This window comes from Erinaceus europaeus, chromosome 16 (assembly GCF_950295315.1).
Source record: "Erinaceus europaeus chromosome 16, mEriEur2.1, whole genome shotgun sequence".
Lineage (NCBI taxonomy): Eukaryota > Metazoa > Chordata > Mammalia > Eulipotyphla > Erinaceidae > Erinaceus > Erinaceus europaeus.
The window spans coordinates 43,012,680-43,032,842 of NC_080177.1; the positions used below are offsets into that span (position 1 = coordinate 43,012,680).

At 38.6% G+C, this 20,163-nt stretch overlaps 1 protein-coding gene across 3 annotated transcripts in view; it reads right to left on the reverse strand.

The window, feature by feature from the left end:
- Window positions 1-19,025, reverse strand: part of PTGDR (prostaglandin D2 receptor) — a 96,303-nt gene extending 77,278 nt beyond the window's left edge. For 2 of the 3 annotated variants that reach the window (XM_060174964.1, XM_060174963.1), the window contains exon 1: window positions 18,099-19,025. In XM_060174964.1, coding sequence (XP_060030947.1) covers window positions 18,099-18,932 — 834 coding nt within the window. In that variant the 5' untranslated portion in view covers window positions 18,933-19,025. Of the gene's footprint in view, window positions 1-805; window positions 2,704-18,098 lie in introns of those variants that run through there. The other variant, XM_007532055.2, reaches the window with a different exon arrangement.
- Between the last annotated feature and the right edge of the window lie 1,138 nt (window positions 19,026-20,163).

Consider the following 20,163-nt stretch of genomic DNA (forward strand, 5'->3'; position numbering starts at 1 on the left):
TCAAGAGGGCACAGGAAACACTTTGCTCCAGTTAAGACAATGTAGTTTTTAGCACTGTTAAAATGACCTAATAAACAACATTTTATATTGTTAATTTTGTTAATTATGAGTTGCCATATCTTGAATAAGATTGAAGAACATACTAATTTTTACCTTTAGTTATCATATCATTTCCTTTTATATAAATTATCTTTGTGTCCTTTGTCCAGATTTCAACAGCAGTCAAATTTTTACTCATTTTCAACACTTGACTCTGAGGTCTGCTGGGCAACTTTATACATGTACCCTAGTTCAGACTTCCCTTTCTGATAGGACTGTGTGTACACACTAGCTACTGGAATTTCTATGTTCTCTTGAACTGTTGTAAACAGTTCAACAGAGCTCATATTCCCAGCCTGAGAATAAGCAACCCATGGGCCAAGATTGAGTCTTATGCCATTTTTTTCCTCAGCACTTACTAAGCTGTCTGACATAAGTGTCAATGAAAACTTATTTAATAAAATAATGAATAAATCTATAATAATTACTAAATAATTGACTTTTATCTTAACATGGATATCATCAGGGTGGCATACCTATAGTTTCTGTTTAACAGAAAGTATTTCTAAGTTCTTGGATAAACCTGTGCTAACTTGTTTAATGTTAAACCTGTGCTAACTTGTTTAATGTTATATAAATGTTAATAGAACAGCATATAAAAATTCATATTACTAAACTCCTAGAGAATGAAAGGCGGCTGGAGACTGTTTGCCCAAAAAACAGAGCTTCTTTTTTACATTTGAAGACATATATTTCCACTGAAAAGTATTGTAAAATTATGTTTATTGATTCATCTGGGACCTTTTCAAATTATCTTGATAATTATCAAAACACAACCTCCAAAATAAGAGCATAAAAATGCACTTCATCTGACAATAATACACATATGTACTAACACATTAAATGCACAAACAAAAGTTTAACTTTAAGAACTGCATTTTTCATACTCTCCATTATATCTTGTGCATTCTCAATTTTATTGTTTCACATTTTTGCTAAACAAAAAAAAATACATAAACATTCTAGGTTAGTGTCATTGAGATAAACCAGTGGTGAAAATAGGTTGCTAATAAATAAGGCAAATATCCTTGTCTCTAGAAAGGATGGCTGAATACGTGCCTGGAGACTACTAAAATGTAGCTGACTCCCCATCTCAGAATGGGCATGTAACAGGATAAAAACCAACTCCAGTGATGCTGAAGCCCTTCTAATGTCTGCCGTCCATTCTTTTACCAAAAGTTTAAGTTCTGTTTTGCGAGCTTGGTTTGAAGCCTCTTGTTTGGTCCAATAGCTGCAACTGTATTTTCTCTATAGGTCATAGTGTTGCTAACCTATGTAAACATTTGAATATAAAATTAAAGTGCTTAGGTGTGCTCTATCTGAGGCAGTTCTCTCCATAGGAACCTCAATAAGACCTAACTGCCTCCAAGGAGTTGAAGTTGGCTGTTAGTAGGTTGAAATTAATGTATTTGTTACAACCCTTAACTGAGGGTGACTTAAGTTCTGGGTGAACTTTTTTTTTTTTTTTTTGCTGTGCTAAGTACCTTGCTGCTACACACAGCCAAATGCAGTAAACAACATTCTGGTAAATCAGACAGATAACTGCATTTCAATGAAGCATATATCTTTCCTCCAAAGAATCCATCAAATTATAAACACATAAAAGGAAAATTATAAAAATTGAAATGTTTTGTATTCCATTCCCAAATTTCGAATCCTTTTAACATCTCTATCAGTGCACAAGAAACTAGGATTCAAAAAATAAAAAATTAATTATTTACCAGGCCATAAGCCATGGCCATAGTTACATCCCACATTGAAGTCACTTGTTCATAACTTCTTTCCACATGAGGCAGTCAGTGTCCTTCCACACCATGACTGGGAAGGGCCCTTCCAGTGCCTCAATTAGCTACACTTCCCACCTCCTTTGTCTGAGAAGTATATTTCTCATTGACAAAGAAAATAATTAAATGAGGTAATTATAATACGATATGCTATGAAATAAACAAATCATCTTTCACAGAAAATGAATAGGGAAAGAAATTTTTTATACTGCCCATTGTATAATTGTTAACAATGGTGTTTCTACTGAACTTAAAGACTCAGAGGTTTCAGTACTTCTCAAAAAGTAGAGAAGATTAACTACAAATATTGGAACAATTAATATCACCACTTCAGAACTTTTAACATTGTTTGTGATATATGAAATTTCAAAGTTGTTAAAAATTGAAATAAAAAATTTACTGAACTGGTTCATGAATATGTGACAATATAATGTTAAAATACAGCTAATATTTTTGAAAATTCACACTGTTATTCTGTTTTGGGAGATGACTTTGAAGGACTGAAAATGTAACTTTTATCATGGTTCTTTGATGAAAAATGTGACATATTCCTCAGCTTACCAGAAATTGTAAAACACTGTCACAATTTGGATTCCATGTTAGTCTGGCAGGAATTGCTGTACCAATTTCTATACATAAGAGGCCTTATGAAAATCTTGTGGAAAAACATTCGAAATACTGAAGTTCTGAAAATGATGAAAATCCAAGGATCCACAATTGAGATCACAGAGAAAAAACGCAAGGCTAGGAGGTCTTTGCTTTCTTCATCAGTTTCATTTTTCTGGTGGACAAATTTAAATGCTCCATAGTAAGCACGAATCTGTTTTAAAGAAAAACATTACATTATAATATCAGGCAGTAGATGGCAGCAATACATTCACTTATTTAAGAAGCCCTTTTAAGAACATGGCAGAATACCATAACTTGAAACAATCATGTTTGGTAAATTTATATGTAACTAAGGCTGCAGCAAGTGATCAGTGTAAGAGAGAAGTCTGGAAGGTATGAGGCTGAACTGGAAGGCTCAGAGGATTCCAGTTACTTCTGGGAAACCCAGACTAAGTCCCTGCAGACTGTTCTTCCTCCTGTGAACATAGAGAATGAGTTCCTACATGTCCCTAGGCCATACTGAGGAAGAGTTGAGGTTGAGCCTGGTCTAGTTCATAGAATCTTCTGCAAATAGGCCCACTATATTCCATGAATACAGTTTTTCTTTACACATTCTCCCCATTTCCTCTTTATTCTACCTGCTTTCTAATCTCTCATATTAATAATGAAAGAAGTCACTCTTGTACAGTGTCACCTGCAGGCAGACACCAATGAAACTGAATCTTGTAGAACTGTGGAGTTAGTACAGAGGTAGCACATAGGATTTGCCTGGGAGAGGCCACCAATTTTATCTTTGACATTACTCTATCCCAAAGTTGAGTGATGCTCAGTTCAAAATAAATAGGTAGATAAATAAATAAAACAAGAGAGAAGCTTTTCATCAGTGTGAAGAGATAGAAAAGTGCTCCAATAAAACAGACAGATGGAGACTCGCAAAGGACCTGTTCAACTCTCCTAAAACATTTACTTTATACTTAGCATAGGTGTTCACTTTATCCTGGTTTACACCCTGTTTTTGGGCTGGGAGGCACACAAAAATAAGTCTATATAGCTGTGACCAATTACGTCAAACCCCCCCCCCCCCCCCCCGTGCTTCTGCAAACTGTCCTACCCCGTGGCTTTTCCTTCATTTCAGCCAACACTCTGTCTACACCTGCACTACAAAGGTCTCCTACTCCTACTCCATTGGAGTTAAGCCACTGTTTCTTGAAGCCATTAACTTCCCCATGCCTCCTGAGATTCTAAATCCATAATGGGATGAACTAAACTTTAATGAGACAGAAAATATGCAAACTCAACATAAGTGGGAGGGGAGATGAATAAGTGTACAACCAAGACCCACTTAGCACAAGTAAGCAATGTCTCTTGGAGAAAATGTGTTTTCCATAATTGTTTCCCTACCTTTTAACTTACTTTTTACAGAGTATTTCAGTTGTTTTGCTACTCTCATCTAGTGCAATTAAGATGATACACATATCTGAAATCCTCTCCTATGATAGGATTGCCTGCATAGGGTTCACTGTGCTAAGTATTTTACTTTAAAAAAACTTTATTTAATCCTCCCAACAGTTTTATGGTCCTTATCTCTGTTTTACAGATATGGGAAATTATTATATACCCAAATCCTTCCTCCCCTTAAGATCCCATCAAGATCCACCTACAACATCATCCCTTAAGGAGGCCTTTTTGAGGCAATGACCAAGCTCTAGAATTCAAATTATCTGGGTTATCCCTTCATTGTCTATGTGACTTTAGGCAAGTTCCTCTGTATCTTCATCTGTATACAATGGGGGAAACTTCACTTAACTTCTGGATTGCTATGAAGTGTGAATGAGATTGTATAAGAAAAACTTTGGCAATAATCTGTGGCACAAAAGAATTCAATACCTAGCTGTTATTATTTTATCAGTCAGAAAAGACTCCTTTTCTCTCTTTTCTTTTCTCTTCTTATCACATCCTCTCCCTACAACTCGCCCCCAATGATAGTGTATATGGGTAGGTGGGATATTTTTCTCCTTTTAGATATCCATAGTGAATTAGTGTCTTGAATGTTATTCAGACCTTGCTGAAAGGATGAATGAGTGACAATAGGCTATAAACTTAACTTGACTTCAAAAACAAACTTTTTGAGTTTGACTTTACATTTGCTTTTCTCTCCTCAAAGTGAAGTGCAGCAAAAAATAATAGCAACTATTTGAAAATGCTTGATTAGTTGGGAGCTGGGTAACTGTAAATAATACTCTCACACTTAAACCATTTTATTTCTATGCTATGTTTATCCATGTTAATAAATATGCTTATTACTAGGCCATTTGCATTTTAAAGATATCTGATTTGTACTAGGAGTACTATTCTAATTTTTTTATTATATTTACTTATTTATTGGATAGAGACCGTCAGAAATCCAGAGGAAACAGAGGGAAAGGGATACCTACGTCACTGCTTTACCACCACAAAGCTTTTCTCCTGCAGGTGGAGACTGAAGGCTCTAACCCAGATCCTTGAGCATTGTGACATGTGTGCTCAACCAGGTGGGCCACCACCCAGCCCCTGAAGTATTATTCTATACTTGCCCCTTTTATTTTGTTTTTGAGTTTACTAACATGATATAAATTCATTGATAACAGTGGTGAAGTACATGTTCTACTAGTTATGGGATATATATTAAAGATAATATTTAAATGGGACAATACTCTGGAATTAAAAAAAAAGATGATAGCCTTTGGGACAAAATGGATGGAACTAGAGGTGATTATGTTTAGTGAAGTAAGTAAGAAGGTGAAAGACAACTGCTATATGGTTTCACTCATTTGTGGAATATAGATAATTGAAACACATGAACTTGCAAAAAAAAAGTAGCCAAACTGTCTTTAAAACTTAGAATTATGGACGTTACCTGGGTGGGTGAGTAGAACATAGAACTTTGGTTGAGGGGGCTGTGTTTATAGGATAAGTTTATTATCCTGTAAACCATTATTAAATCACTGATGATAAAAAAGAAAAAAATCCATCAGGATCCATCCAAGGTGAGGTAAGCATATGGCAACATAATTTTTAGTAGTGACTAGTATTATATGTATATATATATATATTATATATATTACAAATTTCTTAAGCATTCATATGTCATTGGTATCGCTTCTAGTCATGAAGCATGATGGTGAGAAAGGACTTAGATTTGGGAAGAGAATGTTTTGAAAACACTTATTACAGGGAGATGTAAAATTGTACCTGTGTGTCAACAATTATACTATAATCAGTGAATCCCCCAATAAAGAATAAAAGAGGGAAAAATTTTAAGAATACATTTTCCTATTCTCACAAGATACTAATTTGAAGACAAGTCAAATTTTTGAAAATATTTACTGAGCAATTTTATTATCTGAAGCATGCTTTGTAAACTATTACTGTGAGAAATGAATAGAATAATGAATAATCTGAGAATATAAACTTGATTTGTTCAAAGTACTTCAAATTAGAGAATTAGAGTGAGAAAAGCACCCTCTGCTGGATTTAGGAGTCCACAAAAGTGTTAGAAAAAAGTTAATTGTCAACCTTTTTTATCCTGGCAGGATATACCTGCTAGGGAAATCCTTGATTTCAATTCCTTCTTTTATCCAACTTATCCATGTTAATGTTAGATTGTGTCTTCTGCATCAGTCTTTTAAATATACTTCTGACACTTTTACCAGGGACAGTCTTTTGCCTACTGCCCCAACAGACTTTTGATAGCTTCCTTTAAAAGAGCACCCCACGTAATTCATCCCACTAATAGGAAACACAGACAACTTATCCTCAGGTGTGCTGGATGTCCTCTACACTTCTTTGATTTCCATGGATTCTTGTATATGCTACTGCACAATTATGTAATTATCTCTACTTAGCTGTATTAATCTACTCTGCTACAACATAATGCAAATAGCATTAGAGAATGTGCTGTGAATTGTCTTCAAAACTCCTCCCATATTTTCTAAGTTTCATTTCTATTGTATTAAACTTGAAATCTGAGAATTCACTCTAGTATCTTGGTTTATCTACTCCAACATCAGAGTAAACTTATTTAAACATACTTCAACAATCTTTTTACCAGTTTAGCCAAGTACAATATTTGTGTTATGAATAAGTTTTTTAAGAGTTCCCTTCAAATATACATTTATTTTTGTGAATTTCAAGTAGTAGAGCTCTCTAGTATCCTTTCAGTTTGTCCACTGATTTAGGCTGATTATTATGAAAAGATGTTACTCTGTTTTTTCACTTTTGTCCTCTCAGAATTTTTTTTTTTAAATGTGCAATAGCATCATCACTCTCATGGCTTAATGGAATATGTGCTTCTGTAGTCTTCTGTTTTCTAGATATTTCTAAGGTTATAGCACATTTTTATTTTATTTTATTTATTTATTCCCTTTTGTTGCCCTTGTTGTTTTATTGTTGTAGTTATTATTGTTGTTGTTGTTGTTGGATAGGACAGAGAGAAATGGAGAGAGGAGAGGAAGACAGAGAGGAGGAGAGAAAGATAGACACCTGCAGACCTGCTTCACCGCCTGTGAAGAGACTCCCCTGCAGGTGGGGAGCCGGGGTTCGAACCGGGATCCTTATGCCGGTCCTTGTGCTTTGCGCCACCTGCGCTTAACCCGCTGCGCTACAGCCCGACTCCCTATAGCACATTTTTAGAAACTGTTTTTAGTACTTCGTACATTGAATATGCTCCTCCCCATTTTACCCACTACAGCCTCTGCAACTTTATTATTATTTATTAAGTCACTTTGAAATCTCAACATTTTCCTGCAGGTATTTTATAGGGCACAGAATCCATGAATTTGGCTATTTTCTTAATTTATGATAACAATGCAGGACTCTGCAACTTTTTTGTAACTGGCTAGAGAATAAATATTTTAGCTTTTATGGCCTCAAAAGAAAATAGTGAATAGGTAAGAACTTTTTAAATAAAGCAATGCTGTTTCTCTTTTTTATTTTTTAAAATTATCTTTACTTATTAATTGGATAGACATAGCCAGAAATCTAAAGGGATGGGCTGATAGAGAGGAAAAGTGACAGAGAAACACCTGCAACACTGTTTTATCACTGGCAGTGCTTTCCCCCTGCAGGTGGAGACTGGGGTCTTGAAAACAGGTCCTTGAAGACTGTAACATGTGTGATCAACCAGGTGTGCCACCACCTGGACTCTGGCAAGCACTTCTATGGCAAAAGAGAGAAAAAGTGTAAACACACACACACACACACACACACACACACACACACAATGTCTCAACAACAGCAGCAACAATGAAAATACAAGCAACCTAATAAAAATGGGCAAAAGGTGTGAGTAGTCAATTCTTCAAAGAGAACACACAAAGTGCCCACAGAAATATAAAAAAAGTCATCATTTATTGTCATATAAATGCAAATTAAAACTACAATGACATACCATTTTGTACCTGTGAGAATGACCTATATCAAAAGATTAGAAACAAGTGTTGGTAAAGAGTTGGAGAAAAAGGAATTTTAGTACACCATTGGTAGGGAAGCAAAGTTGTGCAGAACCTATGGAAAACAGTTTGGAGAGTTCTTAAACAAATAAAAATGGAAATACCGATTTCCAAGAGGCGTGGCCATGGAATAACTGGGACCAAATCACCTCTCCTCCCCAAACAAAAAATAAATACAACAAGAGACCCAACTGAAGTCATAATCTACAGCTGAAAGTTCTACAGCCTCAGATGGGTGCTCATGTGTGGTTGGAGCAAAAAGGGGTGCAGGTGAGGATTGAGGAACAGCAAAGTCAAATCAGAGTTCTGGGCCATGCAGGCGATTTTGGTGATTTCACTTTAAGTGCAGCAAGCAAGATTGTTCCTAGAGTCAGAAGAAAAGAGACAGGGGCTTAAAACCTCTGTCTTTGACTCAGGGGCTTTAGCTTTCTGAATTCAAGGCAAGGACATAACATAAAACAGAGCATTTGTGACCAAGACAGCAGAAAGCAACCACCCACCCACCCCTTCCCATAAGCAGATCATACAAACAGGAGAAACCTAGAGATCACAATAGCATCACCTGCTGGCCATCAATAACCAGCACAAAAAATGTGCAAGCAGAGAAACAGAACTAAACACCCAACTATGTTATATCATCCAGACAGAAATGAAACAGAGGAAATCCAATGAATTACAGATTTAGAAAGACTCTCAGAGACAGACTACACAGAGCTCATTATAAGGGCTCTCCAAGAATTTAAGCAAGAATTATAGAGCATGTTACTATGGAATTAAAACTCATGAGAGATGAACTTATAACAGAGATCACTAAATTGTTGAAAGAAGAACTTCAGTCAGAACTCCAGGGAGTAAAAGACACCCTAACTGCAACCCATGTCCAGGTAGAAGGCTTCGCAAATACATCCACACATTCAGAAGAAATAATCTCCAGTCCAGAAGATACAGCCAGGCCACTCTTTCAGTTCAAAGATGAGGGAGAGGAATGGCTCAGAAAGACTGAAGTAACTCTCTGTGAAACTGCATACTCCATCAGAAGATCAAATGTAAGAGTGATAGGTATATCTGAGGAGGAGGACAAGGCCAAAGACCCAGAGTCCATTTTCAGAGCAATTTTAGCTGAGAACTTCCCTCACTTAGGAAACTATCAGAACATTCTCATCCAAGAGGCAGAACAATCACCAGATTTATAAATACAAAAAGACCAACACCAAGGCACATTATTGTAAAACTATTAAAAGTCAATGACAAGGAAAAAATTTTGCTGGCTGCTAGGGAAAGGAAAGAAGTTACTACAAAGGCAGAGCTATAAGACTTTCATCAGATTTCTCTTTACAACCTCTAGAGGCAAGGAGAGAGTGGAATGGCATATTCAAAGTTCTAAAGGAGAGGGAGTTCCAGCCACAAATATTGTGTCCTGCAAAATTATCCTTCAGATATGAAGGAGAAATAGTGTTCTCAAATATTCAAGAACTAAAGGAATTTGCCACAATGAACCCCTTACAAGAACCATGTACTGTGTCCCACAAAGAGGAGGCAAAGGAATTCACGTTCCAAACACCAAGTCGCAGATGCTACCATGATGCTAACCTGACTCTCCTGGACAGACGACCTCACCAATGTACCCTGGAACCCCACCTTTCCAGAGCCCTGCCCCAGTAGGGAAAGATGGGGACAGGCTGGGAGTATGGATCAACCTGTTAATGCCCATGTCCATCAGAGAAGCAATTACAGAAATCAGTCCTCCCACCTTTTGTACCCTATAATGACCCTGGATCTATGCTTTCAGAGAGGTAAAGAATAGGAAAGCTTCCAATGGAGGGGATGGGATATGGAACTCTGGTGGAGGGAGATGTGTGGAATTTCAACCCTCTTATTCTATGGTTTTGTTGATATTTTCTATTTTACAAATAAAAGAAAAAAATGGAAATACCTTATGATCCAGAAATACCAATCCTAGGCATAATTTCAAAAAACATGAAAGCACTAATTTGAAAGAATGTATGCATCCCTATATTCATAGCTGAACTATTTATAATCGCTAAAATGTGGAATAGAATCAATATAAATACTTATTAACAGATGGCTAGATAAAGAAGTTATCAGATATATAATCAATGAAGTAGTACTCTACAATTAGAAAAGATGATAATGAAATAAGCCAAAAAGAGAAGGGGAAATACTGGGTGAAACTTAAGAAATAAAGACAGGAAGGAGAAAACACACTGAAACGGACTGAGTGGGGTGTATTGCATCAAAGCAAAAGACTCTGGGGGAGGAGGAGGAGAGAGTGGAGAGAGTTTTGGGGTACTGCTGCATGATGATGGGAAAGGATCCAAGTTGTAGGTAAAAGTGTTCTGCAGATACCTATTACTAAGTGATGAGAAATTGCCCATGTGTCAACAACTGTATTGTAAACACTAACCACCACCCCCTAATAAAAGTGGTAAAAAAATAAAACAGGTGTATCATTTGGAGCAAAATGGATGGGTAGAGGTAATTATGATGAATGAAACAAAGAAAGGAGTAAAGGACAACTATCAGCTTCATTTTTTTTGTAGAACACAGATAACTAAAACAAATTAACTTGCAAAAAATAGCAACAAAATTGTCTTTCAGACTTTGTTGAAACTACAGTGGCAGGTGGTGATGGGTGGGATGTCACATGCACAACACATACATGTGAAACTACTACCCTGAAATCTTATGATTTTGTAAGCCTATGTTGACATCACTAGTAATAAAAATTATTTGCCAATAAAAATGTGAGTTATCCTTATGGGTGACCTTTGGCCAATCAGAAGATAAAATTTAAGATATGGTCTTTATTGTTTCCCATCCTTTTTGCTTTGTTTCACCTGCTCTTGTCTCTCAATGATCTCAAAAAACTCTCAGTATTTAAGTAAATAAAATATATGTAAGTAAATTTTGTTAACTTGCTTTACAATAACTTAAAAAACCTTTAATTTAAATTTCAAATGTGATAAAGTCTGATAGATAAAATTAACATAAATTTAAGCTCTTTGAGTCTTTACTAAACATTATTATTAATTTATTTTTAGAGTACTGCTTGGTTACATATGGTTCCAGGAGGCAAAGCATGCATTCTGTGTGCTGCGTGAGTCACATCCCCAGTTGTCTAAACAATCCTTAAAAATAAAAAGGGGTCTCTTCTGTAGAGAAGTCCTTGTATTTCTCTGTAGAAATTTCTCTCTGCTTCTTTTTGTAGTATCCACAGGCAGGGTTCTGAGGTAGCCATGGGGTGGGGTGGTGGGGATGATGGTGGCATGAACTTTGGAGAAGGAGGACAAGGGATGGGACAGAAGAACTTTGGGGTCCTGGAGCATGATGATAGAAGAGGACAGGGGTTGGGAAAAAAGTGTTTTGTATATACCTCTTTTTTTCAACTTTAATATATATATATATATATTTATTATTGGATAGAGACAGAGGTAAACTGGGAGGGGAGGAGGTAGAAAGGGAAAGAGACAGACACCTGCAGCCCTTATTCACCACTTGTGAAACATTTCCCCCCTCCAGGTGGGGACCAGGGGCTTGAACCTGGGTCCTTGTGTACTGTGACGTGTGCACTTAATCAGGTGTGCCACTGCCTGGTCCCTGCATATACCAATTATAGGGAGATGAAAGATTGTACCTATGTGACAATAACTATGATATAAACTATCAACCTCCACATACTGTGGGGAAAAAAGGAATAAAAAGGGGTCCTAAGATGAAAGATACTGCCTGAAAATAGAACAGCCCCCAATGATGTTATTTTTTTAAATACATTTTTAAAAATATATTTATTTATTCCCTTTGTTGCCCTTGTTATTTTATTGTTGTAGTTATTATTGTTGTCATTATTGTTGGATAGGACAGAGAGAAATGGAGAGAGGAGGGGAAGACAGAGAGGGGGGAGAGAAAGAGAGATACCTGCAGACCTGGCTGCTTGTGAAGCAACTCCCCTGCAGGTGGGGAACTGGCACCCTATGCCAGTCCTTGCACTTTGTGCCATGTGCGCTTAATCCTCTGCACTACAGCCCAACTCCCTAAATAATTTTTTTTATATTTAAGCATTTATAGAATATTTGATTAGTGATAATAGTGTTGTTAATCTTTGAGGTCAGGCACTTGGTTAGGATATGATGGATATATGAGTGTGTGTGTGTGTGTGTGTATTATAAATGTACATGTATATACACACATACATATTACTCAAAGTTTCATAACTATATTACAGAAAAAATTTGGTTTCCCTTGCTTAACAAATGAGAAAACAGGTTCGAAGAGGTAAATAACCAGTATCTTAGCTACAAGAGATGAAGCCTGATTCAAACATATATTTGACAATGAAACTCTAATTGCTTCTAGAAAATGATAGGTCCTAGCTCAAGGATTCCCACACACATATGATGGGCCTACAATTTTTTTGTTAAATTATTTTTGAGCAGGTCATGTATATGCACAGAATTCAGAAAGTTTAATGAAGAGTTAATTGCTTTCCCCTTCACACTCTTTAGCCAGGCAGCTTACTCTTTCTGGACAAATCCTTATACTGGCTTCTTAATGACTGTTTTCAGAGATAGCATGTGCACCAGGAAGTTCAACATGGTTTGGGTTGAAGGGGTGAATTCTAATACCAAACAGGGTTGAAACCTTGTCCTAACTTGAACAAGTTATTCAACCTCATTCTTGAATATACACTGCCTCAGTTTCCTCAAATAGAAAATTAGCATATTAATAATAACATTCAGGTTGCTCAGAGCGAATGATACAGTTCATGTAAAAATTCACTTTCTAGGAATAACTTTAGACATGTAGCATATACTATACAAATATCGACTATTAATGTTATATGTGAAATCTTGAACAAGATTGTATATTACTGGTATTTGGCTTCTATGGAGACCACAGGAAATAAACAACAAAACTTAGACTCAAGTACACAGCTAGCACTTAGAACCTACCTGAAATCCACATAGAAATGAATCTTTATACACACATGACCTCACAAAATGACAATGGCCCTGAATTTTTTAGTCAAAAGGCACAGAGTGAGGGGATATATTAGGAAATAAAACACATACTTTATTTCTGGCAGGAGATACATTTATGTTGAACATGTAAATGTAGAGTCAGAGAAGCCAATTATGTAGACAAATAGGAAACTAAAAAAAAAAGGAGGGTTAGCCATTCTTATATCAGACAAAATAGACTACAAGGTAAAAAGGAAACAAGAAACAGGAAGGGTCATATATAAAGATCAAGGGATCAACACCTCACGCTGCTTTAACTCTTATTAACATATATGAAATAAATGAAGTTACAACAGTATATGTAAGACAGCTTTTGAAGTGACTTGAGGAGAGGCATAGGCAGGAACATCGTAATATTTAGGTTATTTTAACACCACACTCTTACCAACAGAGATAGTATCAACAAGACAACAGCACCCTTAAATGAAGAGTTAGACTAGTCGGATTCTATGACATTTAGAGGGCACTCCACCACAAAAAATCTAGATGCAAGTCTTCGTAAGTGTCACAGGACATTATCAAAGGTAGACCACATGTTGGGAAGATTATAATCACATCAAGCAACATTTCAGATGACAATAGAATAAAAGTAGAACTCAATCCCCCTCACCCCAAAAATGTTACTTGAAGTGATGTTTGTGCACAGCTTGTTGTAACACAGAACTTTGGTAGTGGGTTTGATGTGAAATTGTACCCTACGACTTTACACTTTTATAACCCACTATTAATTACATTAAAAAAGTAAGTTGGAAGAACTAAAATGCATGGCAACTAAACAAACATTATTGAACAACTATTAGATCAAAGAGGAACTTAAGAAATCTAGAATTAAATTAAGGTGAGGGAATGAGTTATCAACACCTGTGGAACACTGCTAAATCACTTCTAAGAGGGAATTTCATAGAGCAACTGAGGCTATACTGGAATGCAAGAAAATATAAAATAAACAATCTGCTCTCTCACCCAAAATAACTAGAAAAATAAGAAACAAACAAACAACAATAGGAGAATGAAATAGAAAATAAAAAGATGATAAAAAAAAAGATGACTGTGAAAAGACACACCAACATGGTTGCATGAGGACATCTCCTGACTTTTTCTCTGCAAAGCAGCTGCTTTAAACCTGGGAATTTTGAGTAAGGGCAAGATTTCCAGGGCCTAGACTTCTTTTTAAAAAAATTTTTAAAAAATTTATTTTCCCTTTTGTTCCCCTTGTTGTTTAACATTGTTGTGGTTATTGATGTCATTCTTGGTGGATAGGACAGAGAGAAATGGAGAGAGGAGAGGAATACAGAGAGGGGGAGAGAAAAATAGACACCTGCAGATCTGCTTCACTGCCTGTGAAGCAACTCTCCTGCCAGTGGGGAGCCCAGGGCTCAAACCGGGTTCCTTACACCTTGCACTTTGCGTCACGTGTACTTAACCCGCTGTGCCACCTCCCGACTCCCAGGGCCTAGACTTCTAATGGACCCATCTCATTACCATGAGTGGTCACTTCCAATAGGAATGTCATCATAAGACCTCTTGTTGGCCTTCCTAGACTCTTACTCTCACCATAAAGCAACAATGGTAGAGACTGCCCCAGTCCCTGAAGACAGGTTGGGTCATCATGCCCTGCAGCTAGTTCTGATATTAAAGCAGCCTGGAAGGCTGGTCCTGAAATGAATGCAGCTTGCAATGTTTCCAGCTGTGGCCATGAACTGTGAGCTCAGACCTGCAAGAACTCAGAGGTTACACAGGCTCATATATATATATATATATATCCTGGCTTAGGTGGATAGGGTAAAATTTTTATTCACAGATTTTTTTCAGGACTGGGAGTTACTCTCTGCCATAATCCAACTTTCTAGCCATTTTCTTTACTCTGATATCATCTTCTCATACAATATTTTTGTCCAACTCCATGTTAGCTATCAAACTTAGGCAAAAAACTACGATAGTTACAGGCCCCTAGAAACATGCTTAAAATGGACTTCCTAGCTTCTTTCCACCCTAAAATATCCATTCTCATCTGCTCTACTCCCACTTTTTGTTTCTTGTTCATTAATCATTTTGTCCCTCTTTGTATCTTGCTGCCTTTCAGCTACCAAGCTGCAGATGCTATTCCATCCTGACTTCCCTCACCAATGGAACCTCACCTCTCCAGAGTCTTATCCCACTAGGGAAAGAGAAAAAGGCTGAGTGGCAGATATGGATTGACCTGCCAAGACCCATGTCCCTCGGAGCATCAATTTCAGAAGTCAGAGCTCCCACCTCTGCACCCTTAATACAGTTTTGATCCGTACATACTCCCAATGGGGGAGAAATGATAGGGAGAAAATGACCAGAGTTCTCTGAACTCCAACTCCATCAGGAAATGGAGAGAAAGGAGGAAAAAGAGAGGGACATTTGGATGTAGTAATAGGTGTATATATAACTTAGAAAGGAAGAAAAGTTGGGACCTAAAAAAAAAAGGCAAATATAGACAAATAGTTATAGAAATAAGAGTTAACCCATATCTACAACTTTGGGAGAACTGCTGTAGTTTACAATGGAGGGATTGGGGATCAAAAACTCTGGTGGTGGGAGTAGTGTGGAGCTGTACTGCTGTTATCTTGTGATTTTGTATATAAATATTAAATAACTAATAAAAAAATAAATAAAATAAAGTCACTATGCTACAATTGGAAAAAAACAGATCTTGTGAAGAATATATTGCATCTTTTTTTTTTACAATATTTACAAAATTTTCACAAATATTCAAGAAATCATTTTCAAATCCATTATTTTCATCAGTCCTCACAATCCTTTATGGGTCATTCAATTTCCTTTTAAGATATCTCTAACCACAAAAGTCTTTCTACTACATTTTGATGATTTTTGCATTACTCTTTTTAAAACATTGAAACTCAGGAGATAATAGCCATATACTTGCTATTATCTGAATTCATCACAGCATAGGCAGTATACAGTAATAGCTATTACTCTACAAGGGTTTTCTGTAAAGGGCCAGGCAAAATACTCTAGATTTTAATGGAGTAGGAGGAAAATAGTGAGCATCTTGCCAACATAAAGAGAGAAAGAGAGAGGGAGAAAAAACACATATCAGCAGTTTCAATTAATGAAATCCAAAATATAATGATATCTAAGTACATTTATCCTGTAGTGCATGCCTACTAAGATATAGAATGAAAGTTTTTTTAAATTTCTTGGAATAGTATTTGGCTTAAGGAGGGTTCAGAGATTATGTGTCTTATCATGAAATTTATTGCAAATGCATATTTTTTTAACTTTAAAAAATATATATTTATTTATAATTGAACAGAGACAGAGAAATTGAGAGGTGTGAGGGGAGGTAGGGAAAGAGATAGAGAGACAACTGCAGCCTTGCTTTGCCATTTGTGAAGTTTTCTCCCTGCAGCTGGGGTCCAGGGGCTTGAACTTGGGTTCTTGCTCTGTTATGTGTGCACTTAACCAGGTGCACCACCCTGGCCCTGCAAAAGTATATTTTGTAAAATCTATAAAATAAATTTGTAAAAATTATTCTTTTTTAAATATTTATGTTGTGATTAGAGTAGATTACAAATTTTAAGATTACAGTGTGTAATTCCATTGTAAAATTTATTCTTAACTCCAAGGCAGGACCAATTTGGCCTATGTGCTATAGCTGTCCAACTCTGGCTTTAGAGTGTGGCTCTTCAGATATGGTTCCCAGGTTAACAGCTTCTGCTTCACATGAATAAGACTTGTTAAGATAGAAAACTCTTAAAAAAATATATGAATCAGAAACTCCAGGGAAAGGTACCCAGTCACTTGTCTTTAAAAGCCACCTGAGATTGGGACACTATATATGAAAACAAATAGCATTCTAATTCATAGACACTTCTGAACTCTGAGACACTGAAAGGGTACAGATTTACTTAAATATTGTTCATGTTGGAACAGCCTACTGAGGGGTGGAGAAGAGGAATAATACTGAAGAAGTTTTCTCAAACCTCAGTCACTCCTCGGTGTCTTGGAGGGGCCCTCAGAAGGAAGCACTTTCAACCCTGCCAGTTCAAACACCAATCTACACCACCACCCCATTAAGGAAATTGAAACCCAAAATAATGGTTTTCATTCCATGTCATCTCACTTTCCAAGACAGAAACAAAACCTGTCAAGACAGGTCATACAAATGACCTACAAATGACACAACAGTCTGTACAAATAGCCTCACTGCTGCCACATTCTGGCAGCAGCATCAGACATAGTATCCACCACCTCTCAAAGTTGATACACAAATAAAAGAAACAAACAAACCTATGCTTTTAGTTATAGCTCTGCAAATCACTCTGGCAGGATTAACTCCTTCCCTTATTCTTTTCTTGCTAATACTCTGAGAACTCCCAGGTGCCACTTTCCCATTTCTAATGCCATTGAAAGCATGGACAAGGGTGCTAGGCAGTGCCACATCTGGTTAAGTGCACATGTTACAATGTGTAAGGACCTGGGTTCAAGACCCCAGTTTCCACTGGGGGGGGAGCTTCAGAAATGGTGAAGCACTGCTGCAGGTATATCTCTCTCTCCTCTCCCTCTCCCTCCCTCTCTCTCTTTCTCTCTCTTCCCCTTTTCAGTTTCTTTCTGTACTACCAAATAAACATGTTGAAAACCAAATTTTTTAAAAAGAGAAGTTTAAAAGCATGGACAAATCTATGGGAACAAAGCTGGACCTAGCCATCAGGCTACAGTAGAGGATTCATAGAGAAAAGAGGAACCAAGTTCTGTTTTAACTTAGAGGATTTCTACTACCTAGAAAGGTTTTTGAGGGGCTAGGCTAGGTCTTCTCTTTCTCTTCCTTCTCTTTCTTTTCTCTCTCTCTCCCTCCCTCTCTCTCTCTCTCTCTCTCTACCTCTTTCTCTCGATTTTTCCTATTCTTACTCAGGAAACTGGGTCATATCTTTTCAAGATACTGGTGTGACCCTGATCTGGGGAGTGCAGCAACAAACTTTCAAGACCAAAGCACAGCTCCTCTTTATGGCAGTTGAAGCACTCTCCAACCTTTCCCCCCAGCACCCAGACGTCCCACTTGCTCCAGTCCCCTGACTCCAGGGACTTACAATCAAAGGCAGAGAGCACACAGTGAACAGGACGGTCATGAGGGCCAGCAGCAGCAGGTGATCCAGCTCCTCCAGCGGCTGCGGAGACACGTCCCTCTCGCCCTCTGGCTCAGCGCGGTCCCTGGTACAGCGCTGGCTCCTCTGCAGCCGCCGGTGCATGGAGTAGAGGTTGCGCATAGCGCTCACGTTGCACAGGACGATGGCTAGGACTAGTAGGGCTATGAGGCTGGCGTAGAGCACGGAGTAACCCAGCACCGACAGCGAGCGCTCATCGTGCACCATCTGGATGAAGCACCAGGTGCCGGGGCAGTACTGCACGAACTGACCGAAGCCCGCGAAGGGCAGCGCACAGAAAGCCAGGCAGAAGGAGCCCACGGCCGGCGCCACGAGCGCTCCCCGGCGCAGAGTGAAGTGCCGCCTGTAGAAGAAAGGATGCCCCAGGGACAGCCAGCACTCTAGGGCCATGGCCAGCAGCTGCAGAGTCGAGGCGAGCCCGAAGAAGGTCATGAAAAAGGCAAATGTGTGGCACAGCGAGCTGCTGGACTCGGGCGCTAACCCCTGGAGGCTCCGGTTCTGCGCGTAGGCGGCCAGCACAAAGGGGCTCACCAGGGACTTGCCCAGCAAGTCGGTGATGGTCAAGCCGCAGACCAGCACGTAGAAGACCGACAGCGGCCGTTGCGGGCGTGGCGGGCACGACCCTAGTCCCGAGCGCGCCAGCAGCCCCAGGGCCAGCAGGTTGCCCACGAGGCCCGTGCTAAAGAGCACCCCACCCATTGTCGCCGAGTTGCCCTTCTCCACTGTGGTGGCATTGTTACAGCGGTAAAACGGCTTCATGACAGGAGACGCTGCGGGTCAGAGCGAAGTTTGCGGGAGGGCAAGTACCCAGAGTCCTGGTGTGGGAGCTGCTGGCCCGCTCTGAGCACTAGGGCCAATGCACAAGTAGAGCAGCAGCGGAAACTTGCTGGCGATCACAGGGTGTTCCCTACAATAGGCGCCTCCTATCTGAAACTTTCCGGGCACACCCCACCCAGGGGGCGGGGATCATCGCCTGGTGAGCACCCGGTGCTGATTTTGCAGTGCATTGGGTGCACCTCTGCTGGCACTGCAAACCATCTAGCTGCTAAGACCTAAGGGACACAGTGGTCCTAAGACAAGACAGACCCTGAAGCACAGAACTGGGAAGCTAGTCAGAGTTTCAACAAGCCAAACCATTCCTTCTGGAGAGGCAAAAGACTACTGAAGTGGAAAGTGCATTAACAGTAGCCTAGGGAGGAACTGGTGTAGGTGTGGTAGTGGTTGTGGTGGTGGGACTCTGACTGTGGCCAAGAAGACTGCTGAAGATAAGCTCTGAAGCCAGTCTGAGGAAGGATAAGGATCAGGAAGATAGCTGGCATTTTTTAACAATACTTAAACCTTAGCTCCATTTTGTTCTCGACCGTGCAATTATGAATAATAATCTTCATTGCATAGGTAAGGAAAGCAAGACGTTAGGAGGTTAAGCGATCTGTCCAAAACTAACTGGCAGAACTGGACCTGGAACCCAGATCTTTTAATTATAGGGTTCATCTTTTTTGCTTCCATTTCTCCTCCTTTTGCCAGATTTCAGAAAGGAGCTCCACAGAAAGTAAGTGATGTTCTTACTAGTCTTGGGTACCATGAATCCCAGAGGTTTGCTAGACTCAGTGGCAGGAGTACAATTGAGAATACTGGAGCTGACATCAGATGGACCTATGTTCAAGACCTGATTCTCTTACTTACTCCCAATGAGACCCTGAGGGGCTTGCTCTCTCAAGAAGTAATAGCTAGCCATTCTGCTTAGATCTTTTGAGAAATAAGGGTAAAGAAAAGACACATACGAAGTGCTCAACACAATTTGTCATGATTTTCTAGTTTAAAAGAATATTTATTTATTCCCTTTTGTTGCCCTTGTTTTATTATTATAATTATTGTTGTTGTTATTGATGTCTTCGTTGTTGGATAGGACAGAGAGAAATGGAGAGAGGAGGGGAAGACAGAGAGGGGGAGAGAAAGGTAGACCTGTAGACCTGTCTCACCGCTTGTGAAG